Here is a 15,466-nt window from a genome sequence, read left to right on the forward strand (position 1 = left end):
AAATTGTAACAATGGATATATAGCCTCGGGAGTTATACAGCTGAACCAAAATTAAGTTAGGCCATAATATTTCATGATCTGTCAGGTAATAAATGGCATAATAGTTTAAATCCAATATATATATATATATATATAAATATATTTATTTACAGGCACCAAACTAAGTATTTTATTTATTTTTTGTACACATCAAATGTCATGATGGTCCAATCAAAGAACAGGATCTGTTTTGGAAACGTGGTTCGAGTTTTTTTTTTCTTTTTTCTTTTCTACATGTGAGCCTTTAGGCTTTTGTCATCCTATGAGGTAGCACATGGTCTATTTCCCATATGGAGAGGATTTTTTTATATGATCCTCATAATATTAAAACAAAAACTTCAACATAAGCTGACTCTTTGTCCCCTCCCTACCAGGCACGAAAATAGTTAATTAACTCCTATTCTTTACCTTAATAAAATGGCAAGTGAAAGGTGGGATCGCAGTATATAAATATGTGATCCATAACTCAAAAACCCACCAACACTTTCAAAAGAGAAAAAAAAAAAAAGAAAAAAAGAAAAAAAAACAATTATCTCGTTGGTTTCTGAACGTTTTTCTATTTCTCTAGCTCAGAGCCTACCTAGCCCTATTTCTTCCACGATGGAAAAGGCAACAAAGAGGTGACCTAATACTTTTCTACTAATTAAAAAAAGGAAAAAAAAAATCTTCTCTAACAATAATATTTTCATGTATTCTTCAATTTTTCTTTAAGAATTTTTCATAGTCAAGGGTGGAATACCTTTTGCCCAGAGGGGCCCCTTAATTTTTTTTTTTTTCCTTTTATATTGGTTTCTTTAGTAATTTTCAAAAACATTTTAATTTTGTCTGTTAAATTGGAATTCTGCCCCAATACACAAATGTTTTTCCTTTTATTTTTGTTTTGGCTTGAACATAGCTTCTAGATTTCATTAATTTAACGATCTGCATAACCTCTCTACTAAATGCTATTGACATTAATAACCAACGGATTAAATCTATCTTTCCATATATCATAAAATCACAGATTGTTTTTTTTTTTTTCTTTTTTTTTTGGGATCGTTCGCCATTCATTTTTTAAAAGCTTAAAAATTCAAACTTTTCTAGTTGAAATCTTCTATACAAATATTTGTTGATGTGCTAGTTTTTATCATACCTAGCTAGTATGATATAAGTAAAAAGTTATTTAAGAGTTTCTAGATTTCTTCAGTTAACAGTCGTTTTCAATATATATTTTTATATTTTTGATTCTTTACTTTCATTTGATTAATTGTTGTTTATATAAGATCAATTTTAATTTATAATATATGTGAATATTACATTATATATATATATATATATATATATATATATATATATATAACATTGAAAATATATGTTTAACCTCGAAAAAAAAATGTAATGTTGCCCCCTAAAAAAATTCCTAGATCCGTCCTTGGTTTGACCCTTCATGCAGCATATGGCATTGTTTTTTTTTTTTTTTTTTTTTTTTTTGGGGGGGGGGCGGGGATCTGGCGGTCCTCAAAAGGAATATTAGTATACTTTCATGTTGAAGTTTCTTATTAACACACATGAAACCCATAATCTTATTGATTAATTTCTTAAAATTATATATGCCACCTTCAGGTATGCAGTTGTTACAGGGGCAAACAAAGGGATTGGATTTGCGGCCGTTAAGGAATTGGCTTCTAGAGGTATCATGGTGGTTCTAACAGCTAGAGATGAGAAGAGAGGACTACAAGCTGTTCAGAAATTGAAGGAGTTTGGTTATTCAGATAATGTGTTATTTCATCAGCTTGATGTGGCTGATCCTGCCAGTATTGCTTCTCTTGCAGATTTTATCAAAACCAAATTTGGAAAGCTTGATATCTTGGTATGCCAACTAACGTTAATTTAGCTAATCTTGTTATAACCATGTTAATTTTAATTTTCTTTTTCCGTTTATTTTCCTTGAAAACAATTTTATTTTCAACCTGAAGATCTGGATGGAAATTGGATACATTTTACTTAACAAATTGAAGATAAATAAGAACAAATCTTTGAACTAAGACCATTTTAAAGGACCTATAAGAATTATTGTGAAGAGACAGGCCGATCGACTAGTAAACATTTTTATAGGGAAACATAAATAAGTACTGATTTAAATATAATATGTGGTTTAGCAGTGAGGTTTGCTTTATTAATAAATCACTCGCATTTATATTTGGAAGGTTATGGATTTAAATTACTAAAGCAACAGGAAATCTTTGTAATTTATGTGTGAGTAAAAAATATAAAAATATAATAAAAAATGTAATATGCCTAACAAATTTTATGGTGTGAATAGAACTACCCTAAATCTCTAATGATTTTTTTATATTTCAAAAATATTCATTGATCAAAGGTCATAAATATCCTTAAGCACTTAAGCAAATATCTTTTATATTACATGTACACTGGATGGACTAATATCGTACATGTTATATAAACTAGAGGAATATTTGCACTCTAGTATACATATATCGGGCGAACTAATATCATCCATATTATGTATGCTGCATTTTTAAAGATAGATGAAAACATAAACTCGAATTATATAAATTGAAAGAACGTACGCAATCCGATATACTTGTACCAAACGAACCTATATAATAGGTTCCACGCTCTTAAGGGTGAAATGGATATATTTTATTTGTGTTAGAAGCAAAAATAAGATTTAAGTACGAATGTGTGTGTGTGTGTGTGTGTGTTGAATGTAGTATGCCTGATAATTTTTGTAGTGTGAATAAACTGCTTTTCATGTTAGATTTGGATGGAAAGCTAAATTAATTAACATATACATAATTAAGTCCTTTCTTTTCCTTCAATTTCTTTCCACAAATTTTAACAATCCCAAGAAAGGAGTTAAATCTTTTTCTTTCCTTTCCTTTTCTTCTTATTCCATCCATCCAAAGATAGAGTAAATGACTATCATAAAAGTAATTTATCATTTATGTATGCTTAAAGGAAAATATAAAAGGAAAAAATAAACCTTCGAAAACAAGTCCTAAATTTTATTTTATAATTTTTTTTTTTACTAAATTGTTACTCAACAATTCCTTAATATTTACAATGACAAATTAAAGGGACTGATAAGTACTGCAGAAGTTTCATAATATTTATTTTCATATAAGAATATTTGATGACTATTCAGTAGATACAAACTTATAATAATGAGAAAATTGAAATTATTTGCAGGTGAACAATGCAGGGGTTAGTGGGATCATCATAGATGATAGTGCAGGGCCACTGGTTTGATCATCTATATCATACTCTCTACCATACATATATATATATATATAATCACTAGCAGATCTTCTTTGCTTTTTTTTTTTTCTTTTTTTTTCTTTTTTTGTTTATATGTGAAAGCAATTTAACTAATAGCTTATGGAAATATATATATATACACACACTAAAATTATTGAAAATCTGACTAGATTTTCATGCAGGTTGGACCACCAAGCAGCTGGAATATAATTCAAACATATGATTTAGCAGAAGAATGCTTGAAAATAAACTATTATGGAGCTAAAAGAACCACTGAAGCACTTATTCCTTTCCTTCAATTATCTGAATCACCAAGAATTGTTAATGTCTCATCAGGAGCTGGGAAATTAAAGGTAGGAAACCACATTAACCCTTATTCTTTCTTTTTAGCATTAAGTCTTATTCAGTTTACAAATTTTAACCTATGCATGGCTAAACCCTAATCCTCGTCCAAAAATAAAAATAAAATGACAAAAAAAATAAAATCAGCTATATAGTTTTGGTAGTACGAAGGAAATGGGGAGTTGAAACAACAAGGCCCTTTTGGAATAATGGACTGGATTTGATTATTTTAAGTCCAGTTTAATTGAATTTTTTGCTAAATTCAAAATAGTCCAATTCATACCAATCTGCCAACTTATACAGGTCCTTAGTGTTTAACCTATATTCATATTCAATTGGATGCATTTTAGGATAAAGTTTAGGGACTAATCTTCCGAGGGATAGTCCTTAAGGAATATTATTTTCAATATTTGGAAATGTTAGAAGGAAAACAGTAAACTGCAATTCTACATTTATTTGTAATATAAGTGATTTTTAATTAAATTTATATCTTGTATTTTCCATTTACCTATTTCTAAAGAAGTTAGGAAGAAGAACTGATTTCCTAAAAACTAATATTAGAAATAAGTTTCCCTAAGAACTTTACTACAAACCAAAGGGAACTTGAATTAAGAAGATATATATATATATATATATATATATAAGGTTAGTCTTTTATCAAAACGTTATCAGAACCTCTTTTATCAGCCATAAGTTTTTTTTAATGGCTAAAATTTACAGATATCTTAGTGATCTAAATGAGTTGGATAATATATTAAAATTTTAGAAGGGTAAAAGTGAATTATATTTGGGCTCTTATAACCCCAAAAATAATATATAAATATCAACCTTTAAAGGAGTCTAACTTCTGAGAAGTGGTGTCTTGATAAAAAAACCATCAGGATATTTTGACAAGAGAATTCCCATATATATATATATATATATAAATATATTTTTTTTCAAAATAATAAAACCAGCTTTAGAATTTCTCTTCTCTAATTGCTTCCTTTCCTTTGTATAATCTTTACTCTAAACATGACATTCTATGTTACAGAACATTTCTAATGAATGGAGTAAAGGGGTGCTAAGCGGTGTTGAAAGCCTCACCGAAGAGAAAGTGGATGAAGTGCTGAACAAGTTTCTTAGAGATTATAAAAAAGAATCACCAGAAACCAAGTATGCTGCCTATACAGTTTCAAAAGCAGCCATGAATGCTTACACGAGGATTCTATCCAAGAGGTATCCGAAATTTAAGATCAATTCTGTGTGCCCTGGCTATGTCAAAACTGACATCAACCGCCACACCGGAAACCTAACAGTCGAAGAAGGTGCCGCTAGTCTTGTTACATTGGCGATGCTGCCGAATGATGGTCCTTCTGGCCTCTTCTTTGCTCGGCAAGAAGTGTCATGCTTTTGAATAAAAGTATCCTAACTAGGTATCTGCTATCACTAATATGATTAAAAAATAATAATAATAATAAATGTAGCATTTTAATTGCACCACGTATCCTCGATTTGATCATAAACTAAAAAACTTTCATTTGGTTTTGAAAACAACAAACTGACAATGTTGTTTTAAAAACTAAGAACTAAAAATAAAAAGTTCCTTCTTTTTTTTAACAAAAAATTCACGATCAAACATGCTTCAAGTAACGTTTACTGTTTAGTTGAAGAGAGATTTCATGTTTTCAAATTTGAATTGAATAAATATATGCATTTTCCATTACCTTTCTTTATCTTGCATTATTTGTTAATTTTCCAGCTTCAAGTTATGTTTACTCATGAATAAATTGGTCCATCTCAAAACATTTTGAAATGTGAGCAAACTCATAGATAAATTTAATTACTATAAGTTACCGCAAATATAGAACTTTGAAAAAAAAAAAAAAATCGTAATTAACCTAGCCAGCTAGGAGAGGAAAAAAAGAAAAAGAAAAGTCCGAAATTCCTAATTCAATGGATCTAGTACTACTGAAGCAGAATTTTAGAGGGGACTTTCAAAACTAAGTAACAACAAAAATCTTACCGGAAGTTCTGAGTCCTTTTTGCAGCGACAAGAGCATTAGAAAGAAGCATAGCTATTGTCATTGGACCAACTCTGCCAGGAACTGGACTTATAGCCAATGCAATCTTACTCACCTCCTCATAACACACATCCCCAACCAACTTGGAACCTAGTGAGCTATTCGTGTCCTGTCGAAAGGAAAAAAATAAAACGTTTAAGCAAATCAAATTCTCAGAATTCTTTCTTTTTAAGAGAAAATTAATTTCAAACAATGCTTGCTTGAGCAATAAGAAATGAAAAAGAGACAGATCAGAGATCAAAGGAAAGGCCTGCTTACATCAACCCAATTTATTCCCACATCGATAACAACTGCACTTTGTTTTACCCAGCTGCCTTTCAACAAATTTGGCTGTCCTATTGTTGCAATTATAATATACCTCCTCTGGTTGGTTCCTCTGTGGACTATCTGAAACTAACACCTTCCCTCTAACAACATTATTCAACAACAATTTAATTATCTCTAAAAGGGAAATTAAACAACACAAAATTGTTTAATATATGGTAAATGAAAGGAAAATTTCATCTTCTTTTCGTGAGGTTTGAAAAAAAAAAATAATAATCAAATCAGCTTCTATTTGTTCGGAAATTGATCACTTAACGCCCCCTTAAATTAACTAAATCGATTCATGAAAAGTTTATTTTACCTTTATATATCAAAATAAACTTAAAAAAAACAAATTTCACTTGGTAGAGACACCATGTCCATGTGATGCTCAAAGGTTAGATACAATGGCTAGCAAACGTCACTCTTTTAATATATTATCATTATATTTACATTGATATAACTGGTAAAATAGAGTTTTCAAGAGTCAGCTAACTGAAGAAAGATAATTTTTCCATATATAGGTAAGTGATGAATTCTGAAGCAATGGTGTCAAAAAATGAAATATTTCTTTAAATTGAAATATTTACCACTAGTAACAAACGAACTGGAGACCCAAAATTTCACTCCGTCCCAGCACAACAGCGCTCTTGCCTTTGATATCGACGCCATATCATTTTAACAGTTCCATACATCCTTTTGGCGTACAAGGAATGAATGACGGTTCCCTCTCACCACTTTCCAAGTACTCATGATTCAGAGGGTGAAGACCATCTACATCTTTCTCAGTGTTAATAGCATTTAGGATGTTCTTCTTGTTCATATTGCTGGTGCAGAACAAAACCCATGAAAGAACATTTGTATTGTTTATTTTCATTACAAGTGTGCAAGCATATATAAAGCATCCAATTTCAATTTTGACCCTATTTTTAATGCTTACATGGTATTAATATTTTGAAAAATGATATGCAAACTAGTTCATGGTTTAAATTGTTGAAAAATGCATATCACTTACAGAGATGCTTAAAGAGATTAATTTAATAATTGCAGTTTGGAATGCAAAAAAGCAGAGTCAAATAACGCGCACAAAAGTACAAGATATACTTCTCTTGTATGTGTTAAGTTTGTGTGTTTTTTTGTATGTGTTTAATGGTAAAGATGGGAGAACAAAAGAAATTTAAAACTGTTGCAAAATTGAAGGTCCATAATACAAAATATTTGGTAGTTCTTTATACATTTTATTATTTTTTTTTTTTGGTTTTGTTTTTTCTTTCTTGTTTAATAGACTAAGCATGTATAGGAATAGACATGTACTATTACAATAGTCTTTACGTTTATAATCAACAGTTTGAAACGACTTTCAATTTCTTTGTTTTATTATTTTATTTTAACATTACAGCTAGGTAAGCGATCTATCATTTGAAGCAAAAATTAAAAGAAAAAAAAATACACAACCACAAAGTAAAAGCTTTGACAAAAAAACTAAAAACGAAATATATAAGCGTTACCAAATGAGACGAGCACTAAATTTAAAAAGCATACCAAAGGTAGAGGCAACTGAACTAGAATGCCATGAATCAAAGGATCGTGATTGAGTTCCGAGATACAGTCGAGTATTCGTTTCTCAAGAGAATTCTCAGTGAAAAGATCTTCAAGAGATTTAATCCACACACACTCCCAAGCTTTCTTTTTCCGATCTACATATGTAGTAGAATCCTTCCTATCCCCAGTACAACTGCTAACCCGGAACAACACCAATTGACTCCTTCATCCTTCCTATTTCATCACCTATCTCCTTTTGAATTTCCTTTGCTGCACGTTTTCCATCAATGATTGTGGCCGATGCCCTAGTAGTAATTGGAGCTATATATATATAACGATTAAATAAAATTTAATCATCAAGTTAAATTATAAATCATACAGGTAAAAAATTAAGCAAATAAAACATTACATGGACTGGAACCAAAACACTCTTCATTAAAGTACGAAATTTGTGTCTAAAAGTACTGAACCACAAAATATTATAGTGTAAATCTATATGATAATACATGAAAAATAATAAAGCTAAATCCCTAAAATTATGATTATCCCATTGTTAAATGCATACCTAGATCCATACTATCAATCCTTGAATCAAACTAAAAGCCAATCAAAGTATAACCTGCATTTTTCTCACGTTCTTTTACTTGATGTACTCTTATTGATGATGGAAAAGAAATACCTCTATTTGAAATAAGATGGGAACAATTTATGTGTAAATATTTCCTATCAAATTAACTAGTCCATTCCTATAAAACTATTAACTCCTCTTTGTAATAGCCCATCCCGAATCACCGAAAATTTGCACGTTCACTGAGGTTGACTGGGCTTGACCGTTGACCAAGTGGGTCAAAATGTTGACATTTTACTATGGATCGAATTTTTTATTGACCAAGGCACCATTGCGGAGTACACATTGATCCGAGTTTATAGACTAGTAGCACATAAAAAATAGAGGTAAGATTTAAATATTATGAGCAAAATAAAATACGATCCAGATTGGTCAATGAGCCTGGCATTGACTTTTTAGTTACGTAGATTCTAGTATTGACCCTTTTGTTATATGAAATTTCTTATCTATACGAGTCCATAGATTGGTGGTACGCCTAATTGGATCTATAGTTAAAAAGTTACGGGTCTGTAAAGTTGTATCTATATTTTCGGAGATTGATTTTTACTGGATAGCAAAATATCTTAGGAAGTCCTTAAAGTTGCACCATGTGTCACCACTTGAAAGTTGTGATGTATCAAGGTTAAAAAGATCCATGTGTCACGATGGAAAACTGCTACTTATCATATTAATTAAATATTATATCATTATATTATTATTTGATTATTTTAATATTGTTTTATGTTATTTTATTTATTTTTCTTTTTCTTTTTTCTTCTCCCCACGTGGGGGAAAAAAAAAAAAAAGGGGGAACCCAGCCCCCCCTATTTTCTTCTTCTTCTTCCTTTCTCCTTCTCTCTCCCTCTTGCTCTCGGGTCCCCGTCGAAAAGCAAGATTTCGGCCGCCTATTCATGACATGTGCTAGATGGGTTGAGAGATGATGGAAAGTCCGGCTAGCAGCCGGAATGGTACGGCAAATTGTGGCCGGACATGCCCATATTGGGCCTCCGTCTAGGCAACGGTAAGATTGATTTTCTGGCGATCCGGCCACCACCAGGTCAAATTGATACTCCTTTCCACTATTTTTGGACCTCTTGAACTCAATTTTGAGGTCCATTCAGCTCAATTCCTTACGGCTTGAGAGATATGACGAGTTGAACTTTGGCCGAAACTTTCCATCCATTTTCCAGCCATCGCCGATCGAATTTAGCCCAATGGAGGTTGCTAACATATTTCTCATCTCTTTAGCTTTCAATTGATATCTCATTTGTGAATTATGGTGTAATATTTTGAAAGATGCCAATTTTGAATAAAATATATTTTTTTAATATGGTAATCTGATAAATATATCCGTTTAATATTTAAATAATTGTTATTTATATTGAAGATGCCAAATTGTAACACCCCGTCCCAAATCACACCGGAATCCGTGCACGTTGACCGAGGTTGACCGTTGATCGATGGGGTCAAAAGTTGACTTTTTGTCCTAGTTGGAATTTCTAGTTGACCAGGGTACCGTGGCGAAGTGCATGATGCCCCGAGTTCGTAGACTAGTAGCATGTCGAAAACGGAACTACGGTTTGAAAGTTATGGGCAAAACAAGTCGAGGTGCAAACAGTCCAAAAGGTGCCGAGAGTTGACTTTTTCTTGTTGTGTAATTTTATTTTGACTTTTATATGGTTGTAAAGTACTCGTCGATACGAGTTCATAGACTAGCGGCACGCTTAAATTGGACATCTGGTTAAAAAGTTATGGATGTTTGAAGTTGGATACCGTAATATTTTATTATATCTGGCTTAAGTGCACAGTAACGCCACGTGTCATCACCTGATTGGTCCACATGGATGAACAGTGTCACCATGGTGGCTTTTATTTGGCAATAACACCGGGGAGGAGAGAGAAAGAGAGAGAGAGAGAGAGAGAGAGAGAAAACCGACCGGCCGCCGGAATTGTCTAATTTTCCGGCCGACTCTTGCTACACGCACCGGCCAGACGAAAGCGGCTTCCCATTTCCGGCCAAACCCCAAAATCTCATGGCCGTTGGTCGCCGGACGTGCCCGAATCGAGGCGGCGAAGCTCGGCGGCGATTATTATTTATTTATTAATTGTTTGTATTAATTCAATTCCCTTATTTGTTATATTATTATTATTATTATTATTGAAAGTGTTCAGTAGCTAGGGTCACTCATTGAGATAATTAGCATCTCACGTTTTTAAGTTCCGTTCCCTTAGGTGCAAGGGGTGGTAGACGTTCTTCCGGAGCGAACAAATTCTCCGCCGCTATTGTTTTTCGTGAAGTACTTTTGTACTCATTCATTTCAGTTGTATTATTTCTATCATCTTTGTTGTATTTTCTGTTGATTAGCACTTCATGAAGCTCTGTATGCTAGTTGGACACTTATATTTTATTTATGCACTGGGCTGCTGTTATTGTTGTGAAGTACTATAAATTTGTGGAAACAATTTGTAGTTTTGCGGGAGGAATAAGGGGGTGAATATAGAAGTGTGTTTTCAGTGCAGGTAATTTTTGGTAAGTCCTACCCTTAGGGGACGTGCTGCCGAATTTTCCGTTGGAAGGTTCGGTGGTATTTCCCTAGGATCAGGGCTTGTCTAGGGTTCCGGGGAAGGAATTCTGGACGGGTCATGACAGTTGGTAACAGAGCATAGGTTCTTGTAATCCTAAGGGACTGTGCATTGCTGTACAGCCCATCCGTAAATTTCTTCCTTTTGTAATCGTGCTTAAGTGTCCCTGTTTCTAAACTCTTGTTTGTTTCCTCAGAATTTGCTACGATGAGTAGGCGGGACACACGTAGAACTCGGGAACGCTCGGTTGAGAGTTCAGGGAGTAGATCGAGCCTTAGAAATCTGGTCTCTCAACAAACTCGAGCCCTAGGAGGTTCAAGCTCTAGTAATCGATCCATGGATCAGGCTCGACATTTAGGAGCCGTGAATTTCGATGGAAGCCCAGGCCCAGCTGCAGCCATGAATTGGCTATCCAACATGGAGAAAATCTTGGAAGAGGGGATGCAGTTCCCCGACGAGGATATGGTGAGGATTTCTGGTTTCATGTTAGAAGGAAACGCCCGAAAATGGTGGCAAATAGAAAAGACTTGCAGAAGGCATACGTGGGATCAGTTTAAGGTTGCCTTCTCTACTGAGTATTGTCCTCCTGCCTACCATGAGCAAGAAGGAGAGAGTTCGAGGAACTGCGACAGGGGAACATGACAGTGTCCGAGTATGAGAGAAGATTTCGGGAACTATCAGAATTCTGCATGCACATGATTCCCGACGATCATGCGAAGAAGGTGAGGTTCATAGACGGCTTGAACGAGAACATAGCCTTCACCCTTTCTGGATCAGTACATCCCACTTATCAGTCCACCAGGGATGCAGCGCTCGAGCTAGAGAGACAGGCAGAGATGCACAGACCCTCGAGGTGCAGATCATTAAAAGGTTCATATAGTGGGGTACCTCGACAGGGGGCAGCTAAGAAAAGCCATAGTTCAGGCTCCTCAGATAGTGATGGGTTAAGCCCACGAGGCAGATTTCAGAGGAAAGGCAGTTATCGTATGCCCCAGTCAGCTCGCCATTCGATCAGTGGGGATACAAGCTCGTATCAGCAGTCACACTTTGGTTCTCCGCGGATTTGTCCAATTTGTAGGAGGAAGCATTCTGGGCCGTGTCAGATGGATGGTTTATGCTTTCAGTGTGGGCAGCCAGGCCACATAAGGAGGGAGTGCCGTTATGGTAGTGGCAGTGTGCTAGGAGTAGGTCGACGAGCACAACATACTGGTGTATTTCCAGGTCAGAGTTCCCAGGGGAGTCAGGCAGTAGGAGCTTCTTCGGGATTAGCCCAACCGTCTGCAGGATTGAGTCGAGGTAGAGGAAGGAAACCCCAACAGACAGGTTAAGGTCGGGTGTTTGCTATGATGCAGTAGGAAGCCATGACTACGCCTGACGTTGTTACAGGTACTTTGAATATTTTTGGTAATGACGCACGTGTGCTTATAGACCCGGGAGCAACACATTCGTTTATCTCAAGAGAATTTGTCGTTCGGGTCGGTATGACCCCTACTCCTTTAGAATGCCTGCTAGAAATAGCCACTCCTGCAGGAGAATCCTTGTGGCCTAGCCAGTTGATCAAGGAGTGTTTCTTCTGCATCGAAGATCAAGTGATGGAAGCGGACTTGATCCTGTTGGATCTATCCGGACTTGATGTAATCTTGGGCATGGATTGGTTGGCAAGGAACCATGCATCTGTACATTGTTTTAGCAAAGAAGTTACATTCAGGAGGCTAGGGTTGCTAGAAGTGGTATTCCGTGGGGAAGTTGGAAGGCCCTTGCCAAGGTTGATATCTACCCTTACCACCAAGAAGTTACTGAATAAAGGGTGCCAAGGGTATTTGGCTCATGTGATGGATACCCGAGTAAGTGGGGTCAGGTTGGAAGACATGCCCGTTGTGCGGGATTTTCCGAATGTGTTTCCTAAGGAGTTACCAGGATTGCCTCCGAAAAGAGAAGTTGACTTTCCCATTGAATTAATTCCGGGTACTGTGCCTATTTCTCTACCGCCGTATCGGATGGCTCCAGCGGAGCTAAGGGAGCTAAAGGTCCAATTGCAAGATTTGGTAGATAAGGGGTTTATTAGACCAAGCATATCGCCGTGGGGAGCTCTAGTTTTGTTTGTGAAGAAGAAGGATGGTAGTCTAAGACTGTGTATCGACTACCGACAACTTAATAAGGTCACCATCCCTAATCGCTATCTGTTGCCAAGGATAGATGATCTCTTTGACCAACTCCAGGGTGCCAAAGTGTCCTCCAAGATCGACTTGAAGTCTGGATACCATCAGTTAAGGATCCGAGAGTCGGACATTCCTAAGACTGCCTTTAGGACAAGGTACGGACATTATGAATTTCTAGTGATGTCGTTCAGACTCACCAATGCCCCAGCAGCTTTTATGGATTTGATGAACAGGGTGTTTCGTCCGTACTTGGATTGTTTTATCATTGTATTTATAAATGACATCCTGATCTATTCAAGGAGCCAAGAAGAGTACGTGAGGCATTTGAAGAGAGTGCTCCAAACTCTAAGGCAGCATCAGCTATATGCTAAGTTCGACAAGTGTGAATTTTGGTTGAATCAAGTGGGTTTTCTCGGACATATCATGTTAGCTGAAGGTATCTATGTGGATCCCGATAAGGTGAAGGCAGTGTTGAGTTGGGAGCGCCCTACCACTGTGAGGGAAGTACGAAGTTTTCTTGGATTAGCGGGATACTACCGTCGTTTTATAGAATGGTTTTCGAAAATTGCTGGACCGCTTCATAATTTAACCTGAAAGAAGGTTGAATTTAGTTGGACGGATAGGTGTGAACAGAGTTTTTAGGAGTTTAAGCAAAGGTTAACATCCGCCCCTGTCTTAACTTTACCTAATGGGAATGAAGGTTTTGAAGTCTATTGTGATGCATCCCATCAAGGGTTGGGTTGCGTGCTAATGCAGAATCAAAGGGTGGTAGCGTACGCATCACGGCAATTGAAGCAGCACGAACAGAATTACCCTACGCATGACTTAGAATTGGCGGCGGTAGTCTTTGCTCTAAAGAAGTGGAGACACTACTTGTATTGGGCCACATGCCAAATTTATACCGACCACAAAAGCCTCAAGTACATTTTCACTCAGAAGGAGTTAAATATGAGGCAAAGGAGATGATGGAGTTGTTGAAGGATTATGACTGTGTGATTGATTATCACCCAGGCAAGGCGAATGTAGTGGCAGATGCTTTGAGTAGGAAGGCTATCAGATCTCTTGCTCACATCCAAGCCATCCGGCTACCTCTCATGGTGGAGTTGAAGAAGATGGGGGTGTTAATGCATATGCATCCTTCGGGAGTTCTTATGGCTAGTTTTCAGGTGCGACCGGTGTTGGTGGATCGTATATTGGAGACTTAAATGGAAGATCCTAAATTGAGAACGATTAAGGGCAAGGTACAAGAAGATCTTGATCCGGAGTTTTCCATAAGGAGGGATGGAGCCCTCGTGTATAAAGGACGACTTTGCGTTCCTGATATCCCAAAACTCAAGAAGGAGATTTTAGAAGAGGCGCATAGCTCGATGTATGTGATGCATCCTGGAAGTACCAAAATGTACCGAACGCTTGTTAAGTATTATTGGTGGATTGGCATGAAGAGAGAAGTGGCAGATTTTGTATCAAAGTGCTTAATTTGTCAACAAGTAAAGGCAGAAAGATAGAAGTCTTCGGGACTACTTCAATCCTTACCTATTCCTGTGTGGAAGTGGGAAGAACTCAACATGGACTTCGTATTCAAGCTTCCTTCCACACCTAGAAGGTACGATGGCATTTGGGTAATCATCGATCGTCTTACCAAGTCGACACACTTCTTACCAGTACGAGAACGTTTTTCACCCGAGAAGTTAGCCCAGTTGTTCGTGCAACGTATTGTAAGTCTTCAGGGAGTACCGTTAGCCATCGTATCCGATCGAGACTCGCGATTTACTTCACGACTATGGCAGAAGTTGGCTGATGCACTAGGAGCAAGACTTAACTACAGCACCGCTTTTCACCCGCAATCTGATGGACAAGCTGAGCGCACAATTCAGACATTAGAAGACATGCTAAGGTCTTGTGTTATGCAATTTCGCGGTAGCTGGGATGAACAATTGCCATTGATAGAATTTGTCTACAACAACAGTTATCAGGCGAGTATTGGGATGTCCCCGTATGAAGCTTTATATGGGAGGCAGTGTCGGACACCCTTGTGTTGGAGTGAGGTAGGAGAAGAGAGACTCCTTGCAACGAATAGTGCGGTTGGATCTGAGTATTTAAGGATGACTTTGGACAAGGTGAAAATCATTAAGGACCGATTGAAGGTTGCCCAAGATCGACAGAAGAGTTACGCCGATGTGCGTAGGAAGGATTTGGAATTCGAAGTAGGAGATTGGGTATTCCTAAAGTTATCTCCATGGAAAGGAGTAGTACACTTTGGTCGACGAGGTAAGTTGGGTCCTCGTTATATTGGGCCTTACAAGATTACGAAGAGGATTGGCCCTGTGGCTTATAGGTTGGCATTACCGGAAGAGCTAGCCCGAGTGCACAACGTGTTTCATGTTTCGATGCTACGGAAGTATATTGCAGACCCCTCACACGTACTTGAGACTCTTGACATAGAATTAAAGGAAGATCTTTCGTATGTGGAGTAGCCAATGCAGATTTTGGATTGCGAGGAGCGGGTGCTACGTAACAAGACTATTCCTCTAGTTAAAGTTTTATGGTGGAACCATTTAGTCGAGGAA

At 36.5% G+C, this 15,466-nt stretch overlaps 1 protein-coding gene and 1 pseudogene across 1 annotated transcript; one reads left to right on the forward strand and one right to left on the reverse strand.

Annotated features, from left to right (window-relative positions):
• Nucleotides 1-539: 539 nt before the first annotated feature.
• On the forward strand, nucleotides 540-5,121 carry LOC107421788 ((+)-neomenthol dehydrogenase-like). Its single transcript, XM_016031116.4, has 5 exons — nucleotides 540-659; nucleotides 1,642-1,888; nucleotides 3,232-3,285; nucleotides 3,483-3,653; nucleotides 4,676-5,121. Exons 1-5 carry the CDS (start codon nucleotides 640-642, stop codon nucleotides 5,036-5,038), a joined length of 855 nt encoding a protein of 284 aa, XP_015886602.3. The 5' UTR covers nucleotides 540-639; the 3' UTR covers nucleotides 5,039-5,121.
• Nucleotides 5,122-5,643: 522 nt separating this feature from the next.
• LOC107421789 (bifunctional protein FolD 4, chloroplastic-like) lies at nucleotides 5,644-8,125 on the reverse strand (annotated as a pseudogene).
• Between the last annotated feature and the right edge of the window lie 7,341 nt (nucleotides 8,126-15,466).

Source organism: Ziziphus jujuba, chromosome 3 (assembly GCF_031755915.1).
Source record: "Ziziphus jujuba cultivar Dongzao chromosome 3, ASM3175591v1".
Taxonomy (NCBI): Eukaryota; Viridiplantae; Streptophyta; class Magnoliopsida; order Rosales; family Rhamnaceae; genus Ziziphus; species Ziziphus jujuba.